General features: G+C 53.5%; 1 protein-coding gene across 1 annotated transcript; it reads left to right on the top strand.

Annotated features, from left to right (window-relative positions):
* Positions 1-3887: 3887 nt before the first annotated feature.
* LOC115640536 (phospholipase A2 inhibitor and Ly6/PLAUR domain-containing protein-like) lies at positions 3888-19628 on the top strand. Its single transcript, XM_030543378.1, has 6 exons — positions 3888-5075; positions 12703-12817; positions 14440-14553; positions 15564-15716; positions 17253-17396; positions 18910-19628. Exons 2-6 carry the CDS (start codon positions 12745-12747, stop codon positions 19146-19148), a joined length of 723 nt encoding a protein of 240 aa, XP_030399238.1. The 5' UTR covers positions 3888-5075; positions 12703-12744; the 3' UTR covers positions 19149-19628.
* The last annotated feature ends 8235 nt before the right edge of the window (positions 19629-27863 follow it).

The raw sequence follows: 27863 nt of genomic DNA, 5'->3' as shown, positions 1-27863 counted from the left end.
CGTCACACATGCAGCTCCCACCCCCGTAAAATGCAACCTCCCCAACTGCACCTCAGCGTGTAGCTTCCCCACCTCCCCCCAGACCCACCTGTGGCATGCACAGGGAGTGATTGCTGCACTGTCACCAAGCCAGTCCCCAAACAAGCGATGCAATGTGCAGGAAACGCACATCAAGGAAGTGGTTTGATGTGTCACTTCGGGTGTGTGCCGTGCCCTGCACCCCCCCGCCCGATGCCTGACTCAGAGCAACTCAGCATCGTGTCGCCGTCGGCCAAACAGCGGCACCCGGGGGACGAAATCCAGACTCAAACCGAGGGGAGGTTTAGACCCCAGAGAACTGGACGAAGTTTCCTCCCGGAATGGGACCAGGTGCTCTGGGGAAGCTGAGCGGAAGTAGGTCCTGGAGGGGATCCCACCCTCTGGAACCAGAGTCACTAGCGAAAATAATAGTGACAGCATAGGCGCCAACTCCGTGGGTGCTCCAGGGCTGAAAAACAGTGGGTGCTCAGCACCTATTGGCAGTCCTGCCGATCAGCTTTTCCCCCTCCCCCCAGCGCCTTCCGCTCACCAAGATCACCTGTTCAGTGGCCTGCAGGAGGCGCTGGGAGAGGAGGTGGAGCAAGGGTGGGAAGAGGTGGGGTTGGGGCGGGGTGGGGGAAGGAAGAGGCAGGGTGGGGTGGCCCTTGGAGGAAGGGGTGGAGTGGAGGTAGGGTCTCGGGCAGAGCAGGGGTCTAGCACCCTCCGGGAAATGAGAAAGTTGGCACCCGTGGGTGACAGAAAACCTTCACCTTGATTTTGTCTGCAGCGTAGCCGTAGCTGCATTGGTCCCAGGATGTTAGAGAGACAAGGTGGGGGAAGGAACAGCTTTGATTGGACAAGCTCTCTCACCAACAGAAGTTGGGCCGATAAGATGTGATGCTTAGCAGAATTTCATGGGGGAATTTTGCAGGAAATGTCCACTGGAAAGGACTGTCCCAAGCCTCCAGTTTTCATAGATGTGATGGCCAGGGGATACAGCGGCACTCACCTCACCTGACCTTCACAACACGGGCCGTAGGATTTGCCAATATAATCCCCTTTTGGACATGAGCAGATTTTCTAGACAAACAGCCAATCTTGCTTTTAAAATCACTAGGGATGGAGAATCCACCAGAGTGCTTGGTCAGCTGTAATTACTCTCACTGTTAAAAAATTGGGCCTTAATTCTCATCTGGATTTGTCTGGCTTTAACTTGCAGCCATTGGATTGTGTTTGACCATTGCTGGATTGAAGAGCCCATGACCACATTTCTTTTCCCCGTTAAAGACTCTAATCAAGTCATCCCTTCGCCTTCTCTTTGTCCCACTAAATGCATTGAACTCCTGGAGTTTCTCACGCTAAGGCAGGTTTTCCAACCCTTTAATCATTCTCGTGGCTCTTCTCTGACCCCTCCTCCATTTTTCAACAGCCAGAATGGGACATTGAAGTCCCAGTTTAGAACTGTTCCTCATGGTCACAAGAGCTAGAAACATTTTTTTTTAATTTGACAAAAGTGGAGATTGTCACATATTCACCTGACTCCAGGAACTGGGGCTTGAAGAAAATCAGCAAACATTGAAAGAATTGGCCATGCCTGAGTGGCAAAATCTTTCAGTAGACTGTTATCCTGTTTTTTTGACTATATTAAATGAAATGATCCATAAAGCTACTCCGCACTGGGTGTTGGCTTCTGGTCTGTTGTTGCAGCTGTAGCTTCTATTGCCATCACTGTGAGGTGCCTGGCATTTTTAATAAACCGCATCTTGCTACTTCCCGCTTTCTGTATGAATCAGTTGATGTAAAGAACAGACATGCTAGGAGGGGAGCTGGAGAGTACGTGTATTTCATGGGCTAATAGACTGCCTCACTGAAACTACAACAGCTCTGTGTGAAGTGATATCCCTCTGGTCTGTGCATAATATCTCACCTAGAGCTGGTTTATGGGCATTCATAGCTCCCTCATAGCCCCAAACATTTCCCCCTTAGATTGGTGGCAGTAGTGGGATCCTTGGTCTTTCCCTAGGTATCCGGTCTCGTGCCTCTATCTATCTACAGTGGAATTTTGCCATTTTCCCACTCGTGGACCAAGTATGGGCACAACACCCATGTGTACCGACCATCTATTCCTAGCCTGTTCCAACTAGGCATCTGTTTAGAGCTAGGGGGAATGTTCTTCTGCTGGAAAACACCATTTCAGCAACAACAAAATTCCCCATGGGACTGCGCTGATTTTGATGAAATTTCATTTAGGGAGGAAAGATGGAAAACAAACAAAAGCATTTCAATACGACTGCAGCTTTGACTTTTTGGGAGGGAACGTTTTGATTTTTCATTTCTTTGTGAAAGATTTTGATCTCTTTTGTATTAAAATTATGTAAAAAAATATCAAAATCAAACCCAAATGCTTTGATTGACCCACAACGAATATTTCCCCCCAAATACCCATCTAGCAGGAAGTGTTGACATTAATGATTTGCATCTGGATTTGTAAAGAAACACAAAGTCACCAATTTTCCCATGAATTGGCAATTCCCATTCCTGCACAGCCCTGCCTCTCTTTCTTTTGGGAAGCTGTGATAGCTTCTATCCCGTAACGAGCCCTCTTAAAACAAGGAGGTTTATTAGCAAATAGAACAAGGCAGCAGAGAAACAGATTTCCAAACAACACACAGCCGACTCGGCCACTTCTATGCATCTGCAATACATTTCGCTCCAAGCTAAGGGCTTGGCTATGTAGAGACATGAACACCTGCTTTGCAGTGGGAGGAGATCAACGTGCAAGAGGAAACCTTTAGTGCGCAGTAGTAAGGGCCAGCGACAGCTAGTGCACTAAGGGCTCCTAAGCTAGATGGGTTTCCCGACTCCCTGTCCCTTATCAAACTCAAGAGCTCTTGGTCTCAGTTTCCTTCCCAGGGAACGCGTGTTCCAACCTGTGTGTCTTTGTCAAGGAAACATTTTGGTGGGGAAGGTCCAGGTTGGATATTAGGAAACACTATTTCCCTAGGAGGGTGGTGAAGCACTGGAATGGGTTCCCTAGGGAGATGGTGGAATCTCCTTCCTTAGAGGTTTTTAAGGTCAGGCTTGACAGAGCCCTGGCTGGGATGATTTAGTTGGGGATTGGTCCTGCTTTGAGCAGGGGGTTGGACTAGACCTCCTGAGGTCCCTTCCAACCCTGATATTCTATGGTTCTATGATTCTATGAAACTCTATTTATTAAAGTGCCACCTGTCTGCGTCTGGGCCCAGTTACCACCTTGCTCACTGGCTTTTGTTACAAGCCCGAGGTGTGACGTCTTCCACATGCCCAGTGTTGGCACAATGAGCTCTTTAATCTAGGTCAAGGTGTCTGTCCCGCCTGGCATAAGGGGAGGCTTTAAGTTGGTCAGGGTCTGTGCAGTACCCGGCGTGATGGGTGTGTCACAAAGTTCCCAGGTGAAGCTCTGGAGCTGCTCCCCACCAAGCCAGTCAGGACTTTGGGGAGCCTCCTCTCCCTTGGAGCAGACTGTTTTCAGGACAAGAAGCTCACACGTCTTCACCTTCCTGGGTCTCTCCTTGGAGCATTCAGCATCCTCTGCCCCTCCGTGCGCTTCCCACAGTGAGTCCCCCCCAGACGTGGTCCTGGGGCATCCACAGGGTCCTGCACCCCCACTTCGCAGTCAGACGTGACTCTCAGCCAGCCAGTAACACAGAGGTTTATTAGATGACAGGAACAGGGTCTAAAACAGAGCTTGTAGGTACAGAGAACGGGACCCCTCAGCCAGGTCCATTCTGGGGCCCAGCGAGGCAGACGACCCCATCTGCCCTCACTTCCCATCCCCAGCCAGCCCAAACTGAAACCCCCTCCAGCCCCTCCTTCTCTGCTGAGTTCCTTTCCTGGGCCAGGATGCCACTTGACCTCTTTGTTCTCCCACACCTTCAGCATCCTCTTGCTGGGGGGAAGAGCCTGGGCCATTAGTTGCCAGGAGACAGAGTGTCGGCCAGAAACTGAGGCCCTCACACTGTATTCAGAGGAAACATTAAGAACAGTCCCACTTCATCACAGGGGGTCCCAGAGATGATATCTTCTCAGGACTCTCCAGTTTGTCCCCATCTTTCCTACAGCGCAGTGCCGAGGGTGGAACCAGTTCTCCAGCTGGAGCCTCTCCAGTGCCGAGCAGAGTGGGACAATGACCTCCCGTGTCTGACCCCCGACACCCCAGTGAGTGCATCCTAGATGCTACTGCAGCATGGCTTTGTCACTCAGGTTCAATCTGTGACCCTCTTTGACCCCCAGTTCCTTCCCAGCCATACAGCAATTCCTCTGTTTATAGCTGTGCATCAGGTTCGCCCTTCCTAAGTGATGTTCTTTGTTCTTGTCGTGACAGAATTTCCTCCTGTTGATTTCGGATCGATTCTCCAACTTGTCCAGGTTGTTTTGAACTCTCAGCCTGCCCTTAAAAGTGCTTGCAACCCCTCCCAGTGTGGAGTCAGCTGCGGATCTTAGAGACGTGCTCCCCACTCCGTTATCCGAGTCATTACTAAATATATGGAAGAGTAGCGGCCCCAGGACTGGCCCCGGGACCCCACTAGACGCCCTCCCAGTTTGACCATTACTAGCTACTCTTTGAGGAGGGTCTTCCAACCAGGTGTGCATCCACCTAGTGCTGATTTCTCTGAGCCCTCATTTCCCTGGCTTGCTCATGGGAATGTCAAAAACCAAACGAAAATCAAGCTCTATCCCACCTTAGCATCTCCCCTGTGCGTTAGGCCAGGAATACTGTCCATCTTCAGAAACACCCAGCCCCACACCTCTCATGGGGCTGCCCAGGGTGTCAGCTGCTCCCCACACATTTCAGTCATTATTTTGATTCCCTTAGTTACGCTGCCAGTGCCGAGCAGTAACCAGGATCTTGAGGTTTTGCTGCTGCGTCTTATTTCTCTCGCTGCTTCTGTTCTCTATCTGAACCAGCCTTTGGTTCTGCTATAAAGGAAGGAAGGGTGGGGGCTGTGGCCATAGCTGGTGACTGAGACTTCAGAGAGGGAAGAGCCTGGATCCGCTGAAGCCCACGATAACCAAAGGTACGTTTATTATTCTTCATTCTGCGGTAGCAGCCGGTGGCTCCGGTTAGCGATGGGCATCCAGGAGCGCCGGGTGCTGTACGCGTGTACTGAAAAGATCTCGCAGTAGAAGATCAGGGTTCCTGTTGTCCCAGGCGGTGCACAGACTCCAATATTGTCTCTGTTGTGCCGGGTGCTGCACAGATCCCAGCTGAGACCAGGGCCCCTTTGTACCAGGCACTGTGGAGACCCTGACTGAGATCAGCTGCTGCATAAGCAGCGCGTGACAGACAGTCCCTGCCTTCAAAATGCTTGCACTCTAGATAGACCCAGGAAGGATTAGTCTCACCACTTAACAGATGGGGGAAACTGAGGCACAGAGCAATGATATGACTCAGCACGGTGTCTGTGGCGGATCCGGGAATAGAACGTGGGTGTCCTGAGTCCCACTGGGACTGATACTGCTCAACATGGCCATACCTGGCTAGATCGTCGGGCTCAGTGGGTAGTGATCAATGGCTCCATGTCTAGTTGGCAGCCGGTATCAAGTGGCGTGCCCCAAGGGTCGGTTCTGGGGCCGGTTTTGTTCAATATCTTCATTAATGATCTGGAGGATGCTGTGGATTGCGCCCTCAGCAAGTTTGCAGATGACACTAAACTGGGAGGAATGGTAGATACGCTGGAGGGTAGGGATAGGATACAGGGGGAGCTAGACAAATTAGAGGATTGGGCCAAAAGAAACCTGATGAGGTTCAACAAGGACAAGTGCAGAGTCCTGCACTTAGGACGGAAGAATCCCATGCACTGCTACAGACTAGGGACCGAGTGGCTAGGCAGCAGTTCTGCATAAAAGGACCTGGGGGTTACAGTGGATGAGAAGCTGGATATGAGTCAGCAGTGTGCCCTTGTTGCCAATAAGGCTAATGGCATTTTGGGCTGTATAAGTAGGAGCATTGCCAGCAGATTGAGGGACGTGATCATTCCCCTCTATTCGGCATTGGTGAGGCCTCATCTGGAGTACTGTGTCCAGTTTTGGGCCCCCCACTACAGAAAGGATGTGGACAAATTGGAGAGAATCCAGCGGAGGGCAACAAAAATGACTAGGGGGATGGGGCACATGACTTATGAGGAGAGGCTGAGGGAACTGGGGTTATTTAGTCTGCAGAAGAGAAGAATGAGGGGAGATTTGATAGCTGCTTTCAGCTACCAGAAAGGGGGTTCCAGAGAGGATGGATCTAGACTGTTCTCAGTGATGGAAGATGACAGAACAAGGAGCAATGGTCTCAAGTTGCAATGGGGGAGGTCTAGGTTGGATATTAGGAAACACTATTTCCCTAGGAGGGTGGTGAAGCACTGGAATGGGTTACCTAGGGAGGTGGTGGAATCTCCTTCCTTAGAGGTTTTTAAGGTCAGGCTTGACAAAGCCCTGGCTGGGATGATTTAGTTGGGGCTTGGTCCTGTTTTGAGCAGGGGGTTGAACTAGATACCTCCTGAGGTCCCTTCCAACCCCAATATTGTATGATTCTATGATCTGGAAAAACCTGTGAGGTGACCAAGATTGCAAATGATACAAAATCACTCAAGAGAGTTAAGCCCAAAGCTGCCTGCGAAGAGTTACAGAGGGATCTCACCAAACTGCGCAACAAAATGGCAGAGGAAATTCAAGGTTGATAACTGCAAAGTAATGCACATTGGAAAATATCATCCTAACTATACGTATAGAGTGATGGGGACTAAATTAGCTGCTACCACTCAAGAAAGATCTTGGAGTCATTGTGGATAGTTCTCTGAAAGCATCCACTCCACGTGCAGCGCAGTCGAAAAAGCGAAGAGAATGTTGGGAATCGTTAAGAAAGGAATAGATAATAAGACTGAAAATATCATAGTGCTTCCATATAAATCCATGGGACGCCCACACCTTGAATATTGCCTGCAGATCTGGTGACCCTATCTCAAAAAGATCTATTGGAATTGGAAAAGGTGCAGAGAAGGGCCACAAAAATGATGAGGTGGATGGAACAGCTTCCATATGAGGAGAGATTAACAAGACTGGGACTTTTCAGCTTGGAAAAGAGATGGCTAAGGGGGAACAGGAGAGAGGTCTATAAAATCATGACGGGAGCAGAGAAAGTGCACAAGGAAGTGTTATTTACTCCTTCACATAACACACGAACCAGGTGTCACCCAATGAAATTACTAGGCAGCAGGTTTAAAACAAACAGAAGGACGCACTACTTCACCCAGCGCCCAGACAGCCTGTGGCATTCGCTGCCAGGGGCCAGGGGCACTGTTTCAGATCGGGAGGGAAGGAGGGAAACTTAAACCATCTTTCCAGGAGCTATGTAGGCAGCTGAAAACTCCAGTTTTTTGGCAGATAATAACTTAGAATTAGGTGGCAGGCGCTCTGCATCTAATTCCTATATGAAGATAGAAAACTATAGATACAAACCCCAGCGAAAGCCCCATTTTATATGTGTGTAAATTTAGAACAATCAGGAGCTAACACAGCAAGATATCTCCACCCTCAAGCTTGGAGAGGTCAAGAGAATAAAAGCAGTCAAACCGAGTTAGACCAATGGTCCATCTAGCCCAGTCCCCTGGCTACTACCAGAAGACAATGCCAGGTGCATCAGAGGGAATGAACAGAACAGGCATTGATGAAGTGACCCATCCCGTCATCCACTCCTAGCTTCTAGCAAAGAGGCCAGGGAAACTCAGAGCAGGGGGTCACATCCCTGCCCATCCTGGCTAATAGCCACCGATGGACCTATCCTCTGGGAACTTCTCTAGTTCTTTTTTGAACCCTGTTAAAGTCTTGGCCTTCATAACATACCCTGGCAAGGAGTTCCACAGGCTGACTGTGCCCTGTGTGAAGCAATACTTCCTTTTGTTTAGTCATTTCACTGGGTGACCCTGAGTTCTTCTGTTATGAGAAGGAGTAAATAACACTTCCTTAACCACTATCTCCACTATCTCTGAAAACTTTTTATAGACCTCTCTCATATCCCCTCTCGGTTGTCTCTTTTCCAGGCTGAACAGTCCCAGTCAATTTACTCTCTCCTCATACGGCAGCCGTTCCATCCGCCTCATCATGTTTGTTGCCCTTCTCTGCACCTTTTCCAATTCCAATAGATCTTTTTTGCAATGGGGTGACCAGATCACGGTATTCACCATGTGGGCATCCCATGGATTTATATAGATCCAATATTTTATTTTCTGTCCTGTTATTGATCCCTTTCCTAAGGATTCCCAACATTCTGTTCCCTTTTTTGACTGTCGCTGCCCATTGAGTGGATGTTTTCAGAGAACTAGCCATGGTGACTCCCAGATCTCTTTCTTGAGGGGTAACAGCTAATTTAGACCCCATCATTGCATATGTATAGTTGGGATTGTGTTTTCCGGTATGCATCACTTTGCATGAACTTTCCTATATCAGTTTTGGAGCCTTAATACAAAACTAACATTTTCATTTATATTACCTTTTGGAAAATGATAAGCAAGCAAATATACACACTGTTAATTTGTGTATCTCATTTCTCCTGAAAAAGCTGAGTCAAAAGTAGTTGAGTTTTCCCTCAACCATTCTTTTAAAACATGGAATAACTAATAAATTAGAGATGTTCGTTTTGGCACTAGCTTAAAAAAAGGAAGAACAAAAAGCTTTTCAGGTGATAATTGGAAAGAAAATATGACAATAAAATGGCCAACATGGATTTCCCATCAGCTCTAGGAAACCTGAAGGTGTATTTCCAGTAGTTAACAATGGTTTTCCCAATGGTGATGTGTTTTCTTTTCTTGTTAAGTTACTCAATAACTAGAAATAAAGTCTAAAACATTGTAATCTATTTATACAATGCATTTGATAGTTCTCCAGCACAAATGAAACACCCTCTAGTCCAAGGAACTCCAGGTATAAAGATTCAAAACATAAAATCAAATGTATAAGTTGAACTTGTATTTACAAAGGACTGATCTAAAAGCTGGTTTTAGCCTCTGGAGACTGGGTGCCACAAGAACTCGCAGTTTTATAATGTACTATAGGAATCCTGAGTCGTATCTACAGTGACCCAATTGGATGATTCTCAATGTGCCATAAGGAAAATACAATCTGACACTAGAAGTGTTAAATGTTATCAAGAACATATGCCCTCTAAGCAATGTCATTTTTAGGGCACATTCAGATATTAAGGAAGTTAGGAAAGAGACCTGTTCCCAGGCTGTAACAACCTGGTATGATTAAGAGCCCTCCAGGAACTGCGAAAAAGTCCCTGGGTCCATAGACTAACTGAAGAAAGAAACCATTTGTATTTGCTGGTTGAGACGCCGAGGTACAGACAACAACAGCCTCTGGTTTCCATCAGGAGCGACTGAAAGGTCTCAGGGCAGCACCGACTGTGACATGAAATTGTCACGGAGTCACCGGGCGATGCTCTGGAACTGCTCCCCACCAAGCCAGTCAGGACTTTCCTGTTTGGCAGCCGACCTGCCCTGCCCGGGTGTCCCTGCACTCAGCTGGGGTCTCAGCTCCCCCCGTGCTCAGCGCTGCCCTTGCTGTCCCAGTGGGGCCAGGCAGCGAGCTCTCTGCTCCGGTCCCAGCATCAGAGCCAGCGTGAGCCCCCTCTCCGGTGTGCAGGGGGGCGGGGAGCATCTCTCCCTCCCACTCAGCCCCAGGGGGCTGGTTACAGGTAGGCAGGTATCCTGAGCCCAGCAGCCCCTCCCCCCTGCCAGCCAGGTCATTTGCATTTTCACTGACCATTTCCATCCTAACCAATTGGTTCCCTGGATTTAAATTCAAACCCTCGGCCGTTACAGGAGCGGGGCCTGGATCCTGTCCCATGGGGAGACAGTTACCCCCCAACAGGGCCTCCCAGCTGACATCCTGGAGAACCCCAACTACCAGCCAGCCCGACCCCTCCTGGGTCTGCACAGGGATCTGGGCCATAGGCAGGGCGAGAGGCTTCACCCCAGGGACCTTCACCCAGGTCCCACAGTCCCTCAGCATCTGGGGCTGCACCACTACAGTTCTCTCTGTCCCAGGGTCTCGCCCTCGCAGGCGTGTTTCCCCACTGACCCCTGGGCAGCCCCCTATGTCTCTCTGCTCCACCATCGACAGTCCACGCTGCTGCTGCTTCTCCTGCAGCTTTTCCTCGGGCTCTTGCTCTCTCTCACGGTCCTCTCGCTCTCTCGGGCTCTGCTCCCATCCCATCCGTCTCCAATCTCCTGATGGGGAACCCAATCGTGAAGACCCTCGTCTGATTGGGGACCAGACTCCCGGGGATGCCTGGCTGATGCTCCAGCTGCTCTCCGATCCTCTTGTAGCCCCATCTGGGCCAGGAATCTGCTCCTCAGAGCGGTCCTTCTCCTCCAACTGCACGATTAACTGTGCCTTGGTGAATTTCCTCATGTGTAACCCTCTCTTTGTGCACAGGATCACAATGTCCTTCTCAAGGAGATGGTGATAGGCCATCACTTCACCGTTCCCAAGTGGCTCTGGACTCACAGGCCTGTGTGCTCTTGGCTCCCCCATGGTTTCCAGGAAGAACCCCTGGTGTGCCAGCCCTTCTCGTGATCACCACCTCTTTGCCAGGGTCGAGCTGCAGACTCCTCCGCCCCTGGGACTGCTCCTGCAATCCCCAGGGGAACCCTGCTACTGCAAAATCCTTCTCTCTCCCAGGGTCGAGCGGCAAGGTCCTCCGCCCCTGAGACTGCTCGCTGCAGTCCTCAGGGGGACCCCGTTACTCCAACAGTCCTTCTCGCTGGTCACACATTCCCAGAGGTTAACCGCCCCCTGAAACCGTCCCACTCTGAGCCTTCAGCATGCCTGGTCCTCATTATCCCTCCTTTGTTTTACTGCTCCCCAGTCACTTACTGCAAGCAGCGCCATTCATGGGGTGCAGTACGTCCCGCCGCTGCCACCAGTTGTCACGGAGTCACCGGGCGATGCTCTGGAACTGCTCCCCACCAAGCCAGTCAGGACTTTGGGGAGCCTCCTCTCCCTTGGAGCAGACTTGTTCAGGGCAAGAAGCTCACACAGCTTCACCTCCTGGGTCTCTCCTTGGAGCATTCAGCATCCTCTGCCCCTCCGTGCGCTTCCCACAGCGAGTCCACCCCAGCGGGGTCCTGGGGAAGCCACCGGGTCCTGCACCCCCACTTTGCAGTCAGATGTGACTCTCAGCCAGCCAGTAACACAGAGGTTTATTCAATAACAGAAACAGGGTCTAAAACAGAGCTTGTAGATACAGCGAACCGGACCCCTCGGCTGGGTCCATTCTGGGGGGCAGTGAGCCAGACCCCCAGGTCTGCCCTCCACCCTTGACCCCAGCCAGCTCCAGACTAACAACCCCTCCCAGCCCCTCCTCTGCTCAGCTCCTTTCCTGGGCCAGGAGGTCACCTGATCCCTTTGTCTCCAACACCTTCAGCTGGTACCTTTGCAGGGGAGGGGCCCAGGCCATCAGTTGCTAGGAGACAGAGTGTCAGGCATTTAGGTGCACTGGCCATTGCTCTGCCAGATACTTAAAAACTGCCATGGGGACACTGAGGCACCAACACCGTATTCAGAGAAAACATTAAGAACTTTCCCAGTTCGTCACAGAAATAAAACTGCCTGGCTTTGTGGGGGAGACTCCTGGAGCTCAACCCTGACCAGGTTCCCTTCTCTGGGCCAAGGCAAGCCAGGACCTGCCCATCCCACCAGCGGGGGACCGAGGAGCTATTTCCCCACAGGAAGGGCTTTGAGTGCCCTCTGGTGCTGGGGCTGCGAGCGCTGCTGCGGGCTGGCGGGGGGGGGCACTAATGGGCACCCAGACTCTCAGCCACCCAGCTGGAGGGGACATGTGGGGATCTTGTTATACCCGCTCTGCTCAGGGTGGGGGCAGACAGACCCAAACGGACAGCTCCCCACTGCCGGCCACAGAGCAGCAGCAGCCCACAGCCCGGAGTCGAGTCGGGGGGGGGGGGAGCTGTAGGTGCAGCTCCTGGGGGACAGCCCTGTCAGCCAGCAGCCACGTCCCACTCCGACCCCAGCTAAGGGCTGTGGGTTCCTCCGGCGAGAGCACCGGGCAGCGGATCATTTTCCTGTTTGCACCTGGCTGTGGTGGGAAACTCGGGGGGGTGGGGGGAGGCAGAATCCCCCTTTGCCTTCTCTAAATGGTGCCCCTGCTAGGGGATGTTGTGAAACCCATTAGTATAACTGGGTTCAGAAGACAATGAGATCAGTTCCTGGAGGACAGATCCATCAATGGCTGTTAGCCAAGGTGGCCAGGGAAGCAAACCGTTGCCCTGGGTGTCCCTAAACCTCTGACTACCAGAAGCCGGGGGTGGCCAACAGAGGCTGGATCACTTGATAATTGTCCTGTTCTGTTCATTCCCTCTGGGGCACCCGGCCAGACACAGGACCCTGGGCTAGAGAGGCCATTACTCTGGTGATGCTGATATATTTTCTAGGGGTCTTAACTCATTTCATTTTCTCTCTAGTCTCATCCACATTGTAACTCTCAGTTCAGGTCCCTGAGGCTCAGAGACATGATTGGTCCTAACTCACACACACCAGGTCCGTGGCTGAGACACGGAAAGAACCCAGGAGTCCTGGCTCCCAGCCCCGGTGTCTGCCTGCTAATCACCTGACCTGTCAGCGCTTGCTGTCCCACAGGCCCTGCTCTGTGCTGATCACAACCCTGTGCTCTCCTCCGTCATGACGAAAATGCTCGCCACCCTCTGCGTCCTCAGTGCTCTCCAAGTGACTGTGGCAGCTCAGAACGAAACGGGTGAGTCGCTGGTGGTGGGGGCCGGCAGCCGGAGCTGTGGCCACCCCATGGGGGACAGGAGGGGTGTGGGCCTGCTTTAAAGAGCCTGTGAGCCCTGTAGCAGAGCTCACTGTGTTCTGTGATTGAGACAGCCCCATACTCTGGGTCGTTTGAGGATAACTTTGGTTGGAAAATGGGCAGCAGCAGGGGGTTCCCTCCCAATGGAAATTTCAAGCTGCCCATGGAAAATTGAAACATGCAAAATTTCAATCCTGAAACGCTGCTGTGGTGCCTCATGGGAGCTGTAGTTCAGGGACCTAGTGCTCTTTCTAGGAGGAGAGGTGGGTCTAGTGGTTAGAGCAGGGTGGGGCTGGGATCCAGGACTCCTGGGTTCTCTCCCCAGCTCTGGGAGTGGAGTGGGGGCTGGTGGTTAGAGCAGAGGGAGCTGTGATCCAGGACTCCTGGGTTCTCTCCCCAGCTCTGGGAGGGAAGTGGTGGCTGGTGGGTTAGAGCAGAGGGAGCTGTGATCCAGGACTCCTGGGTTCTCTCCCCAGCTCTGGGAGAGGAATGGGGGCTAGTGGTTAGGGCAGGGGTGCTGGGAGCCAGGTGCGTCATGAGACACATATTCCAGGCAGGAGAATGGGAGCAGAAGGCAACTGAATTTCATCTCCCATGATGCACCAGGTGCCATTTCTGGCTTCAAATATGATGGTTTTGGGCCCCCCAGATCAATTCAGTTTCTGGCTGTTCAGCATTTCAGCCGCAGGCGGGGTGTGGCAGAATGCACTGTCCTGCGGGTGGGGAAAAACAAAGACAGAACAATCCCTCCAGCTACCCAATGGGCTGTGGGTGGGGAACTGGCCCAGCCAATCAGCAGGAGGTGTGGCCCAGCTGGCTCTGATCAACCACCAATCGCTGCTGAGGCTGTGGGCAGTGGGCGGAGCCTTAAGGCTATATGAGTTGGACCCTGCGCACTCCAGGAGGGCTGTGGGGCGAGAGGTGACCCACGGCAGAAGGCATCGCTCAGCTGCAAGCCCTAGAGACAGCGCCAGAGCTGGGTCTGACCTGCGGCTCCTTGAGCAAGATGGTGCCGTGTGCTGGTACCGCTCAGAGCCTCTGTGAAGAGACCGGTGCACAGAGAACTCACGGGGAAATGGGCCCGAAGCAAACGGCTGCAGATGATGGTGAAAGCTCTGTTGATGCACTCCTGAATTGTAAGAACTGCTGCATCCTCTGCTTTCCTGTCTGCTCCTCACCTCCGTTTCTGGGGCAGCTGTGTCCCCAGGCAATCAGAATATTCAGCCCTGTGCCGAGGTCCATTTTCCATCCACGAATGGCCGAGATGGGAAATTTTCTGCCACCGTCGGGACCCAGAGGGGTAACGTTTGCAGGTTATTATTGGGTGAACGCTGAAGACGTTGCAGCCCCTGGGGTGGAATAGTGCCCCCTTGAGCCAGGGTGGCTGTAGGTGAGCGAGCCTGTTACACACTTACAAGTGCTTTTGCACACTCAACCCTTTCCCCTGAGCCACTGGGTAGCAGTACCAAGTCTTGGGGAAACTGAGGCAAGCAAAATTGGGAAGCCAGAGGATTGGGTACAAAGATGAGTTTCTCTCCCTGCCTCCCCCCCCCGCCTCTTTTCAGGGATGCCTCTGGCCTGTTTCTATTGCAAATCTGGACAAAGCTGTCACACCATCCCCCAGACCTGCTTCTCACCCCAGGACTCCTGCATCATCGTTCAAGAACACAACACGCTTGGTGAGTCCCGTCATGGTGGCTGCGGGAGGCACAGGACCCTGCTCCTGCATGCGTTTGCCACGCGGATCCCTAGCTGCCTGAATTGGCTCCCGAGGGTGGTCGTGGGGTCCCCGTCAGCAGAGGTTCCTCGACCAGGCTGGATGAACACCAGTAAGGGCTAGTCTAGGTTGCCTTGGTCCGCCCTCAGCACCAGAGGCTGGGCTGGATGAGGTCCCTTCCAACTGGCGGCGGCATGGGGGGGCTCACTGGGTGATCGCAGGGAGACCCCAGCAGCGAGGAGCCCCCCAGGCCTGGGACTGTTTCTTGTTCCCAGGGACGATATGACAGCCAAAGGGAAGTGCCTGCCCCACTCAGCGTCATGGCCCAGGGATGGCAGCCCCCCCAGTGGGATGATGCCACCCCCCCGTGGTTCGGGGGGGGCAACGCCAGTCAGGACCCCGGAATTGAGCCTAGCAGGGACAACCCCCCCCACTGCTTCCAGCCCTGCGGCCCTACAGAGATGGCTGCTGATGGTTATAAGGTGATGGGGGGAAGAGGGGAACACCTTGGAAAGACCGCTCTTGGGGCCATCCTGCTGAGCGAGGAGCCAAGGAAGAAGATGTAGAGGGAACAGCTGAGATTCAGGGCCCAATCCCCTGAGGTGCCCAACTCTCCTAGGTCGGGGCCTTGGGCAGGAGGCCCCTCTCTCTGCCTGGGATGACGTCTCCCCTGGAGCGGGGTGCCCAAGTCAGGCCAGGCATTTCTCGTTTGGAAAGAAACAAGGGAGACCCCCAGGCCTGTCTGGTCTCTGTTCTGGGAGCTGCTCAGACTGGGGCAGCTAGCGGAATGGTCCCTGGGCTGGGGAGAAATTGGCTGTATGGCCCGGGGTTAGCGCACTCACCTGGCTGTGGGAGACCCACCTCTGAGGATCTGCTCATGCCAATATTTAATGGGGGCCATGCAGCTGCAGTGGCTCCGTCAGTGTAACCGACACAAGACGTCCCCTTCTCGCTTCGCTGCCTTTCCAACAGGTGCGGAGAATTCAGGCATGTACCAGTCCTGCGCTGACTCCCGCCAGAGCCTCACGGGTTTCCTGGCTTTTTACTTTGGGGACAAGGTGGCTGTGGAGATCCGGTCAGAAATTTGCAAGAGCGGCGACTGCAGTGCCGAGTCCACGCCCTCCAGTACGTATCTCTGGCGCGGGTCTGATTCGTGGGCGTGGGGAAGCCGCCGGCTCGAACCCCAAACCTCCAAGGAGCTGCTATTCCCGGCCTTGGGGAAAAGCCAGGAGATTTCCGAGGACCCTGGGGCAAGCAGGTGGCTTGGGGGGAAGTCATTTGTCATGGGAAGCAAATGTGGATGAGACATGTCCAGGGGAGAGAGGGACGTTTTCATGCCTTTGTCCTGGTAAGAACTTTCCTTGCACACTGTGTCCAGCAGTGGTCCCCCACCTTCAAGGCAAATGAATTCAAACTGGGCCAGGTGCAGAGCAGGGCTACTGGGCTGATCAGAGACATGGGGAGCCGGATTTCTGAGAGGGGACTGGGAGAGCTGGGTTTGTTTAGCCTGGGATAATGCAGGCTGAGAGGAGACCTCATTGCTCTCAGGGGGCATCTTCTGAGGTGCAAACCAGACCAGTGAGGGGTCACTGCCTGCCCTGTGACCATGGGTTCCCTAAAGTGTCCTACTTCTGCAGCTTACAGCCCGGATACCTGCAGCCTGCGGTCCCCTGAGCATTTGTGGGCTGGGCAGCAGGGGTCCAGCGCTCTGCCCCTGGTACCTTCCCTCCATGGCTGCTGCTTGCAGAGGTGACTCCAACCCACGCCCCCTTGTCAGAGGCACAATCTGGTTTGTTTGCTCCTTGAAAGAGACCCAGCAGCTTGCCACGGTACTGGCAGTTAGCCATCGCCTCTGTTCAAACACAGCATTGAGTTGGCTGAGATCAGTGGTTTTTATCCTGAGATGCCCAGAGGAGGTCGCACCTCCATTCAGAATTCTTTAGGGCCCCGCAAACAGATGAAGGTTGCAAGCCACTGATTTAGGTGAAAAGTCAAACCGGTTTCTTAACAAGAGGGCCTACGCAACGCGGACAAGTAACAAGACTGGAGTTAGGGAGGGTTACAAAGAAACTGAGGTAAAAAGACATGTTTGAATGGCTCAGACTCAACCAGCCACTGCTTTGGGTTGAGGTCCATTTCTTACTGACCCTTTTCTTCAATCCCTTTGGTTGAAGAATCCATCTCGGCCTCCGTCGCTGGACAGGCCCCAGTGGGCCAGAGCTCCTGCATGCGGAGCGAGATGGGTCCTTCCACCAAGGTGGGTTGAAGCCCCTGGAAACTGCTGTGTTTTGTCTCTTGAAAGGAGCAAACGCGTGCGGAGCAAGGGGGGCGCAAGCCCTGACTGGTCCGGCGTGTGTCCCAGAACACAACGGGGGGAAGCAGCCCCAAGGGAGAAGAGCGATTGAAGTTGGTGGAAGACGCGGGCATGGGAACACACTGGCCAGGAAGTGACCGAGGCTGCAAGTCAGGATGTTTCTAGTGGCCAGAGGGGAGGGGTGGCAGGACAGCTGCCCGCTGGAGGAGTGGGGCCAAATAACCGAGCTAGCTGGCTGAGTGGGACGACGTGCCAGGTTGATGGCCCGGGAGGGTCCTGCCTGCCCTATGTTCTCCTGCCGCGGTTTCTTCTTGGATCAAAACTTTCTTTCCCTGGCTGCCTTTCAGGGATGGCTATCAGCAGTGTCCACAACGGGCTGCAGTGCCCGGCCTGCTATGCCCCGGGCTCTGAGAGCTGCGAAAGTGATGGGAACCTGCGCTGCATGGGAGGGGCAAACCAATGTGCTGTCGTTGTCGGGACGCTGGCGCAAGGTGTGGCTTCCTTCGCTCTGGGGTGCGTTAAACCCCTGGGGAGCTGGGAGGTGTCCCGGGGCTCGTCTGCGCCGTCTGAGCTGGGAAGCGCCCCTTTGATTAGCAACAGCTGAAACAATAGAGGCCATCGCTCAAAACAAAGAGCTGCATGATCAGGCTGTGCCCTGGCTCTGAGCGCTCCCGCTCTAACCATTAGACACCACAGCCTTCCCCGAGCCAGGGATAGAACCCAGGTGTCCTGGCTCCCACTCCCTCACTCTAACTCACTGCACCTCACTCTTCCCCCACAGCCAGGGATAGAACCCAGGTGTCTTGGTTACCAGCTCTCTCTAACCATTAGACCCACATGTCCTGGCTCTCAGCCCCCCCCCCGCTCTAACCACTAGATCTCATTCCCCATCTGGAGCCAGGGATAGAACCCAGGAGTCCTGGCTCCCAGCCCCCCTGGAGATTCCAGCAAGACTTGGTGTCCCTTTGCATATTTTTGGTGATCCGCTCTGGTCAAAAGGGGAAAAATATTTTACTCCCTTTGCAGAGCAGCAGCAGAATTCTGGGGCCTTGTAGGTCAGTTTCCCACTGGGGAAGAAATCTGTGGGGCAAAGTCTAGTATTTCCTCAGGGCAGCTTGCTTGTTTACACTGTTTCCACTAGTCCTGGAACAGAGGTGGGTGCAAATGGCATGCAGGCTGTTCCCTTAATCTCTGTTCAAACTCAAGGGGCTCTCAGGGAATATTTTTGAAGTCAGAGATTTATGCAGAGAGCAATTGCTTCTGCTACTTGCCACAGCTGCCCTAGAAAGATACTGCATGAAAAAAACGGACCACACGCTTGTCCGACTAGGTGAAACATCTGCCCGGAGGGTCATTACTTCTGTAAAATGAGCACACTGCACCCTCTAAGAGCCCCCTGTGCCTCAGGAACTCCCTGCAACTCCTCCTTACTCCATGTGCCCCCCATACCTGGGTACCCCCAGGCCAGGGGCTCTGTATGGCCCCTTTTGCCATAGCAGAGAGGCTGTCATACAGCGTGCAGGACCTCCCTTTGCTAGGCCAGTGATAACGATTCACAGGCCTGGGCATCTTGCCAAGAAATGTGGGTGCATCTTGAGGACCACGCTGGAAGAAGAGTGGGGTTCCCCCAACCCCCCGAGGTTTATTTTACCTCCGTGCTTGATACCTGTTCCACTGCTGCTGGAATCCTGTGGCCAGTGCTGGTGTCGGAGCGTGATGGTAAATAGGAGCCGTGGTCGGGGGGTCAGAGAAGAGCCATGAGAATGAGCCAAGGCATGGAAAACCTGGCTTTAAAGGCCGGGGCCCTACGCTACGCAAGACGCCACATTCGCTGATCACAGGGTCCTTCCTGGCCTGAGAATATATAAACTGGGCCAGGAGCTATCCCAAGGCCGCTAGGGCTTGGAGACAAGGTCCCTGGAGAACCAGCTGGGGCCCGATCATAGCGTCACAGAAGGGGGGTAGGCCGTGCCGCCTCTGATCTGCTCTGGTTTCCCCACACAGATGGTGTCGCGATCCCGTTTGCAGCCCGGGGCTGCGCTACCCAGGCGGCCTGTGAAATCAAGACACTGGAATCGGGGGTGTTCACCTACAAACTGACCAAAACACAGTGCAGCCCAGCACCCAAAGCACAGACCAGCAGCACCTCCCGGACTCTGGGCTGGGGTCCCTTCACCCTGAGCATCATCATCCCCCATGTCCCCCTTTTCCTCCCTGCCCTTCTGGGGCTATTCCTCTGCTGATGCCCCATCTGCGTGACTGGCTGCCATTGGTGTCTCAGTATAACCAAAGTGCTCTGCCCTTCCCCATGCCTGACTGTGCCTCAGTTTCCCCCCTCTGTAAGTGGTATAACATTGGTGAGCTTCCCTTGCAAAGGTCTTTGGGATCCCTGGATTGGCAGGGGCTTGAGACAGAGTCCCATGCAGCCAAGAGGAGACTCTCTGCTAATTCCACTGGAGTTTGGAGCAAAGTGCTGTGTATTATTAATATCCCCTCACAGCTTCTCCTCCAGCCTTTCAAAGATCCCTGGGAGGGAACAGAACCCTAGACTCCTGACTTTCAGCCCCCCCCCTGCTCTAACCACTAGACCCCACTCGCCTCCCAGAGTCAGGGAGAGAACCCAGGAGTCCTGGCTCTCAGCTCCCCAGAGACTCCAGAAATGGTCCGAGTCCCCCTGTGCGTTTCAAACTGCTCTGAATAAAGCACAATCAGAGATGCAATCACCCAAGAGTGTCCGTGCATGCACGTGTGTTTGTGTGTACCAGAGCTGACCGTGTCTGCTCTGCTTTCGTGTGTCTCTGCCAAACACCAGGGCTTCAGGGAGCAACTCTGCCTCCAGAACTGACTCCAATCAGAGGCTGCAGGGCACAACAAATGCACCTGCTGTTTGCACACCTCCCTCCACACAAAACCCTTGCACAATTCTCCCACCCCAGAACCAGCAGAACCCCAGCACATCTCCCTGCGAGTCAAAACTTGCTCGCACAATTAGAAAAAAGTCCTGCCCAGGCTAAGTGTAACAGCGCCAGCTGGTGACGCCTCGCCTGCCCTAACGATATTCTGGAGTTCCCCCTATTCACTGTTTACGTGTTGTTATGCTGAAGGTTGCTAAGGGCTGCCAATGGGTGACTCTTGAATGCACAGACAACCCCAGACCTCATGAGAGCCGATGGCTGTGGCAAGCACCTGCCTTCAGGCTCAGAGCATGGAGCAATTAAGCCCCTGTAAATAGCAGAAAGAGCTAGGAAAATGGAGGTGACCACCCAAGGCACATGGCTGCTCAGAGCTGAGCCCCGTGGGCTGAGGGGAACCCAGGCACTAGTAGATGGGCTGCAGCTGCCGTGCATAGGAGGCAGGAAGCCAGGAGGAGCAGCGAGCAAGACTCTGGGAGAGACCAACCTGCAGATAATATCAAGAGAAAGAGCAACAGCCAAGAGCCAAGTGCAAAGACAGTGTTGCCAAAACTATTGATATTTGGTGCCTGGCTTAGAGACCCTGCTCCAGGAGTCATGGTATTAGGTGAAAATTTCAGTTTTAATTAAAAAAAATAATAAATTTCTAATAGATCTGCTTGAAAATTTCCCAGTGGCTCATTCCTCAGCCAGAGGCTGCTGTACATGGAGTGTCTGTAAGACTAATAATCTCTTCGGAGGCTCCCAGGGAATCTCTGTGTTTATGTGGCCCAATATCAGTGAATCCCAGCCAGCTACCACTACCGGCAAGTGGATCAATGCACATGTCTCCTTGACTGTGACCGGGGTCCCAGTGGGGGCCAGCTGCGGTCACTCAGTTAGGGTGAACTGCAGAGAATGGGGCAGACTGTGATGGGCTGAATCACAGAAACCCCTTTGGGAATTGCCACCTAATGTGCTTTGACGACCTCGGAGTCTGTTTTCCCTGCCAGCTTGGAGCTTCAATGCCCTGCCTGGATTGAGCCGGACCCGCTAGCCTGCTGTAACACAGCCCCAGGTCTGAACCACGTCCCCCAACGACTGCAGGCTTAACTGAAAGCAGCTTAAGAAGTGCTCCTGTCTCTAACATTCAGATGCCCAACTCCCAGTGGGGGCCAAACCCCAAATAAATCCATTTTACCCTGTATAAAGCTTATACAGGATAAACTCATAAATTGTTCACCCTTGTAAGGAGGCGCCCTGGCTCCCCGCGAGCCTGAGAGGGACGAGCCAGAGCAGATGCCTCAGTGGGTGGAGCCACCGCCGCCTGTACCCGCCCCCCGGAAGTCAAGGGGCGGGACAGGAAGTATAAAAGCCCGGCCCAAGCGCTCAGTTGGTGGCCGGCTGCCGGAGAGGACAGATGCTACAGCCCGAGCTCCTGCTGGGCCCAGCTTACCCTGTGCTCACTACCCGGAGGAGCGCTGGCCGGACCTGCCTCACGCTCGGTATCCGGAGGAGCGCTGGACGGACCTGCCCCACGCCCATTACCCGGAGGAACGCCGGCCGGACCCGCCCCGCGCTCACTACCCGGAGGAGCGCCGGCCGGACCCGCCCCGCGCCCGCTACCCGGAGGAGCGCCGGCCGGACCCGCCCCGCGCCCGCTACCCGGAGGAGCGCCGGCCGGACCCGCCCCGCGCCCGCTACCCGGAGGAGCGCCGGCCGGACCCGCCCCGCGCCCGCTACCCGGAGGAGCGCCGGCCGGACCCGCCCCGCGCCCGCTACCCGGAGGAGCGCCGGCCGGACCCGCCCCGCGCCCGCTACCCGGAGGAGCGCCGGCCGGACCCGCCCCGCGCCCGCTACCCGGAGGAGCGCCGGCCGGACCCGCCCCGCGCCCGCTACCCGGAGGAGCGCCGGCCGGACCCGCCCCGCGCCCGCTACCCGGAGGAGCGCCGGCCGGACCCGCCCCGCGCCCGCTACCCGGAGGAGCGCCGGCCGGACCCGCCCCGCGCCCGCTACCCGGAGGAGCGCCGGCCGGACCCGCCCCGCGCCCGCCACCCGGAGGAGCGCCGGCCGGACCCGCCCCGCGCCCGCTACCTGGTGGAGCGCCGGCCGGACCTGCCTTGCGCTCGGTATCCCGAGGAGCGGCCTGAGCTTCCCTACGACCGGTACCCGGAGGAGCTTATGGTCTGGGACCCCCCAGACGAAGCTGGCGAGAGACAGGTACCCAGAGAGGTGGAGGTCGGAAGTGGCCCGGGGGTAGCCGACCCGGGTTTGGCTCCGGAAGAGCCTGAACCCATGTCAGTGTGTTGCGGCCAGGATCCCCACTGACCGCAGCATGTCTTGGCCGCTGCCAGGGCCCCGGGCTGGAACGCAGTGGAGTGGGAGGGCCTGCGGTCCCCCTGCCACCCCCCCAAGGGTGGCAGACACCCCCTCTCCCTGGCCTGAGGAGGCCTTCTGGGTGGACGTACGATATACTGTGTTTGCTCAGCCTGCTGGAGGCCTGAGCCTGCACTGCTTACTGCCCCGCCCTGCCCAAGGGCCTGGGCTGATACACGTCGTTTGCAGACCCTTTATTCCCTCAACGTCTGCTGAGGGGTTAGGCCTACCCGGACTGCTGTGTGTAAGGAGGCGCCCTGGCTCCCTGCCACGCCTGAGAGGGATGAGCCCCGACGCCGCCAGCTTACAACCCTCTATAACATTGATAGAGAGAGATGCACAGCTGTTTGCTCCCCTAGGTATTAATTACTTACTCTGGGTTAATTAATACGTAAAAAGTGATTTTGTTAAATAGGAGAAGTAGGATTTAAATGGTTCGAAGTAGTAACAGACAGAACCAAGTGAATTAGGCGGGAGGGATAGGCCAGTGGTTTGAGTGATTGGCTTGCTAACCCCAGGGTTGTGAGCTCAGCCTTTGAGGGGGCCCCTTAGGGATCTGGGGCAAATCAGTACTTGGTGCTGCTAGTGAAGGCAGGGGGCTGGACTCAGTGACCTTCCAGGGTCCCTTCCAGTTCAGGAGATAGGTATAGCGCCATATACTTTTATTTTTTTATTTTACCAAAGAAAAGAAAAGAAAACACACATGTGATTACCGATGAAATCTCACCCTGAGAGATGTTCCAGGAAGCTTCTTTTACAGACTAGCCTCCTTCTAGTCTGGGTCCAGCAATCACTCCCACCCCTGTGGTTACTGTCCTTCGTTCCAGTCTCTTTCAGGTAACCTTGGGGGTGGAAAGGCTCTCCCTTTAGCCAGCTGAAGACAAAATGGAGGAGTCCCCCAGGGGCTTAAATAGACTTTCCCTTGTGGGTGGAGACCTCTCCTCTCTCTTATGCAAAATCCAGCTCCAAGATGGAGTTTTGGAGTTGCATGGGCATGTCACATGTCTATACATGACTGAGTTCCTTACCAGCCAGGCCACATTCCTGGGAAAGCTCCGATGTGGACTGGCATCTTCAAGTTCATTATTAGCTTAAGTGTTTCTTGATTGGGCACTTAACTTGCCAATCCCTTTCTCAAGAAGCTGCCTAAATGCTTTACTAAGGCTACTTAAAATGAAACCAGTACACAGCCAATATTCATAACTTCAAACACACAAATGACACGTGCATACAAATAGGAGGAATAGATTCAGTGGATCATAACCTTTGCAGAGATATGTTACATGGCATATGTAGCATAAAACATATTCCAGTTATGTCGTATGTACATTCATAAGCATATTTCCATAAAGCTTTATGGGGTGCAGGGTCACACAGACAATCCCCATAAAGCTGATGGATATTCCAACACTTAGATTTACCAAGCCAGCATAAAACAGCTTCTCTATTATCTCACTGGTTACTCAAGAGCCCCTACTCTAACCCACTAGATCCCACTCCCAGATCTAGGGACAGAACCCAGGAGTCCTGGCTCCCAGACCCCCCACCCTAACCCACTAGATCCCACTCCGTTCCCAGATCTAGGGACAGAACCCTGGAGTTCTGGCTCCCAGATTCCCCACTCTAACCCACTAGACCCCACTCCGCTCCCAGGGCTAAGGACAGAACCCAGGAGTTCTGACTTCATTTCCCCAACTGCTAGACCCCACTCCCATCTTGGTGCCATGAATAGAAACCAGGCCTCCTGGCTCCTTTTCCTTTAACTCATTACCCCACACCCCTCCTGGAGGCAGGAGAAGAACCCAGGAGCCCTGACTGCCCAGCTGATTTAGACACTCTCTTCCACACCCTACATTTGTTGGTCTGAATCCAAGGCATGGCTGTATAAATATCAAAGGCTGTTTGTCAGGTCTTTCCTAGTTTGGCTGGCAGCTTCCACCAAGAAGAGATACCCCTTTGGAACAATCCCATAGCAGCGGCAAGGATGCACAGTGGTCACCAGGTGTGGTTCATTTTCCCTACCCAGAATTCCCTTGAGTGCATTCCCACAGCCACCCCATGCGCCCATCTTGTGGGTTGGAATCTGGTGCCTTATGACAGTGGTTTTACACCCCCCCCCCCGCTCTAACCCTGCCCTTCCCCCAATTGGAAGGACAATGAGGCAATGACAATGCTCTGCAGGAGAGGCATTGGTGCTAGAAGTGGGATCCCCAAATATTTATTCTGCCAGCAAAGGTTTGGGCCTAAAGTCTCACATGGGGCTGGATTATGGCAATTCAGTTCTCACCCAGGCTGAAATAATCCCCCCTCCCCCCACAACTTCCCACCAAAACTTTTATGACTCTCAGATTTTTGAGCTTTTCAAGGTTTTGTTTTGTTTTTTTAAATTAAATCTGACATTTCTTCTGGGTTGGGGGAATCCAGTTCTACTCTTGCATAATATTTATGACACTGTGTGAGAGAGTATGGGTGACCGATAGAAGGAAGAGAAACAGGCCACACCCAATTTACAGAATATGTTGGGGTTTAGGTTGAAAATGAATCACTTTGGGCCAATAATTGCTCACTTAGTAGCAGTTTGTAGCCAAAAAGTCTCCAGTTTTAAGCCCTTTCCACCCCATGTTATTTCTTATTTTCATCTGAACAATTTTCATGTTTTGGCTGAAATCATCCCCCTCCCCCTGCAACTTCCCACCAAAAGTTTTATGACTCCCAGATTTTTGAGCTTTTCAAGGTGGTGGTTGTTTTTTAAATGAAATCTGACGTTTCCTATGGGTTAGGGGTGGGAATCCAGTTCTACTCTGTCATAACATTTATGACACAGGGTAAGAGAGTTTGGGTGACCGATAGAAGGAAGAGAACCAGAGGCTACACCCAATTTGCAGCTGGCTTGAAACCAGAGCTGTTGCCAAGGTCATTAGGAAGGTGATGGAAACCCCTGGAATGATTTTGCCAGGTGCCAGCCTGATAGAATCTCAACTGCTTTGCACGGCCCTGGTTCTTCTTCATGCCCAGGTCCCCCTGTTCTGCTCTGCATTTAAACAGGGCTTAACGTGAGTGTCAGTGGACCAAACATGGGGAAAGGACCAAAAACACCCGCAGAGTTTTAGCCGTCCCCATGCCCAGCACAGCAATGTACCAAGAACTTGGCAAAGGTTATTATGAGATCCGCTGGAGGCTGGCAATATTGTTATAATGTATAAAATGAAAAGGAGAGACAGGCTCTGTGACTTTCCCAAGGACACAGGGGTGATTGGTGGAGCTGGGAAGAGAACCCGAACCTAGGAGTCCTGGTTTCCAGTCCTTCTGCACTAACCTACCAGAACCCACTCCCCTCCCAGAGCTGGGGAGAGAAGTCAGGAGTCCTGACAACCAGTTTTAACTATTAGCCCCCTCCATCACTTCTCAATGGAACCCAGGAGTCCTGACCTGAAGGCCCCCTTCGTCCTGCATTAATCTATTAGACCCCCACCTCCTTATGGAAACCAGATTTCCAAGGTCCTCCCAATCCTAGTCCACTGTGCCCCACTGTCCACTCTATAGAACCCAGGCATCCTGGTTCTCACCCCCACTTCCCTCACCCCTGAATCCCACTTCACCAAGGAGACGGAGTGGGACCCAAGGGTCCTGCCCTTGATCTACATGGCTCCAGGAACAGAACCCAGGAGTCCTGCCACAAAGTCTCATGCTTTATCTGTTACCCCACATTGCCACTCCAAGTCTTCCCAGGGGAGTTGCTTTCACTCATTCCTCTAATTCATTGGTTTTTCTACTTGTTTCCAAATAACGCAGTCTACCGTGAGCAGCACCGAATTTCAGAGCTGGGCGGCCGGAGAGCAGCAGTGGCTGGCCAGGGGGTTCATGTCATTTGCATCGTGGGGGAATTAATTTCTCTAATCCTGCTCCCGTCCCTCCCCGTAATGCCCGCGGCCATTTTTGCTGACAAGAGTTTGTGTTTTCAGAGTTTGAGGTCAAAAGATTTTGGGATTTGGTTGGAAAATGATTCACGTTTAGGCCAATAATTGTTCACTTAGTAGCTGTTTGTAGCCAAAATGGAGCCAGTTTTAAGCCCCTTTTCAACTTCTATTTTTTCTTTTCATCTGAAGCATTTTCATTTTTTAGCTGAAATTCATACACCCCCCCTCCACAACTTCCCATCAAAAGGTTTCTAATTCTAAGGGTTTTGAGGTTGTCAGGGTTTTAGTTATTAAATCTGATGTTATCTCTAGGTTGGGAGCAGGAACCCACCTCTGTGCTTGTATAATATTTATAACACAGCGTGTGGGAGTTGGGGTTGACCGACAGAAGGAAGAGGCGCCGAGGCTACACCTAGTTCACAACCAGCTTGAAAGCGAGCTGTGGTCAAGGTCATTAGAAAGGCGACGGTTTTACCCCGGCTGGGAGGCTCAGTCCCCTTCTTTGCTCATTGTGTCGTGTCTCGACTGCACTGCTGAGCCTGGGTTCTCCCTCTGTTCTGCTCTGCGTTTAAACGGGGCTGAACGTCGGTGTCAATGGAAGGACGGAGGGAAATGAACAAAACCACCCTCAGAGCTTTTGCCCTCCCCATGCCCAGCACTGCAAGGTACTAAGAACTTTGCAAAGGGGGAGGTTTCTCGTTGCTTTGCGTGGGGAAGCAGAGATGCATAAGAACATAAGAACGGCCAGACCAAAGGTCCATCTAGCCCAGTGTCCTGTCTTCCGACAGTGGCCAGTGTCAGGTGCCCCAGAGGGAATGAACAGAGCAGAGAATCATCAAGAGATCCAGCCCCTGTCACCAGGGCCAGCTCTAACTTTTTTGCCGCCCCAAGCAAAAAAAAAAAAAGGTGCTGTCCCGCTGTAACAACCCCCCCGAGCGCTGCCCTGCTCATTCCCAGCTGCTAGCAAACAGAGGCTGGGGACACCATCTCTGCCCAGCCTGGCTAGTAGCCATTGATGGACCTGTCCTCCATGAATTTATCTAGTTCTTTTTGTAACCCCCGTTATAGGTCTGGCCCATCTCTGAAGTTCTGCGGTGCTGCGGGCAGTGGTGCTGCCTTCAGAGCTGGGCAGCCAAAGAGCGGTGGCTGCTGGCCGGGGGCCCTGCCCCTCCGAAGACAGGGGTCCAACTACTCCTACAGTTACCCACCGTTACAGGATTTCTCACAGGTACCCCCGATGAGAGCGCTGGTACACCCTCGGGGTACGTGTTCCCCAGTCTGGAAACCCCTGTGCGAATAGGATTTCCCGGCAGGAAGAGAGGAGTATTTGTCAGGGTGCACAGGTGGGCAGGGCTGGCAAAGGGAACAGGAATGTACAGGCATGACCAGAAGAAACTTGCTAAACCATTCATTTCTATATTACATCACAGCATTTACCCAAGCCTGTCTATAAAAAGAGAGAGACAGGTGCACCTTTCTGTTTTGCAGAATTAGCCACCTCCTTCACCCCAGGCAAACTTCTCTCTTAGGAACGTTAGGTAAGTGATACCCCTCTGATCTGTTGGTGCTCTAACTACTAGACCCTGCTCCCCTCCCAGAGCTGGGGAGAGAACCCAGGAGTCCTGGCTCCCACCCCCCCGCTCTAACCACTAGACACCACTCCCCTCCCAGAACTGGTGAGACAACCCAGGAGTTCTGATTCCCAGTCCCCTCTAACCACTAGACACCACTCCCGTCCCAGAGCTGGGAAGAGAACCCAGGAGTCCTGGTTCCC

Source organism: Gopherus evgoodei, unplaced genomic scaffold (assembly GCF_007399415.2).
Source record: "Gopherus evgoodei ecotype Sinaloan lineage unplaced genomic scaffold, rGopEvg1_v1.p scaffold_31_arrow_ctg1, whole genome shotgun sequence".
Taxonomy (NCBI): Eukaryota; Metazoa; Chordata; order Testudines; family Testudinidae; genus Gopherus; species Gopherus evgoodei.
The sequence above is the reverse complement of the archived record's forward strand: the minus strand, read 5'-3'. Positions and strand labels throughout refer to the sequence as shown.

Coding starts and splice junctions, on each gene's coding strand:
- LOC115640536 (XM_030543378.1), top strand. CDS start 12,745: ATGACGAAAATGCTCGCCACCCTCTGCGTCCTCAGTGCTCTCCAAGTG. Junction 15,717..17,252: donor TGCCGAGTCCACGCCCTCCA/GTACGTATCTCT, acceptor GCTGCCTTTCAG/GGATGGCTATCAGCAGTGTC. Junction 17,397..18,909: donor TGTCGGGACGCTGGCGCAAG/GTGTGGCTTCCT, acceptor TTCCCCACACAG/ATGGTGTCGCGATCCCGTTT.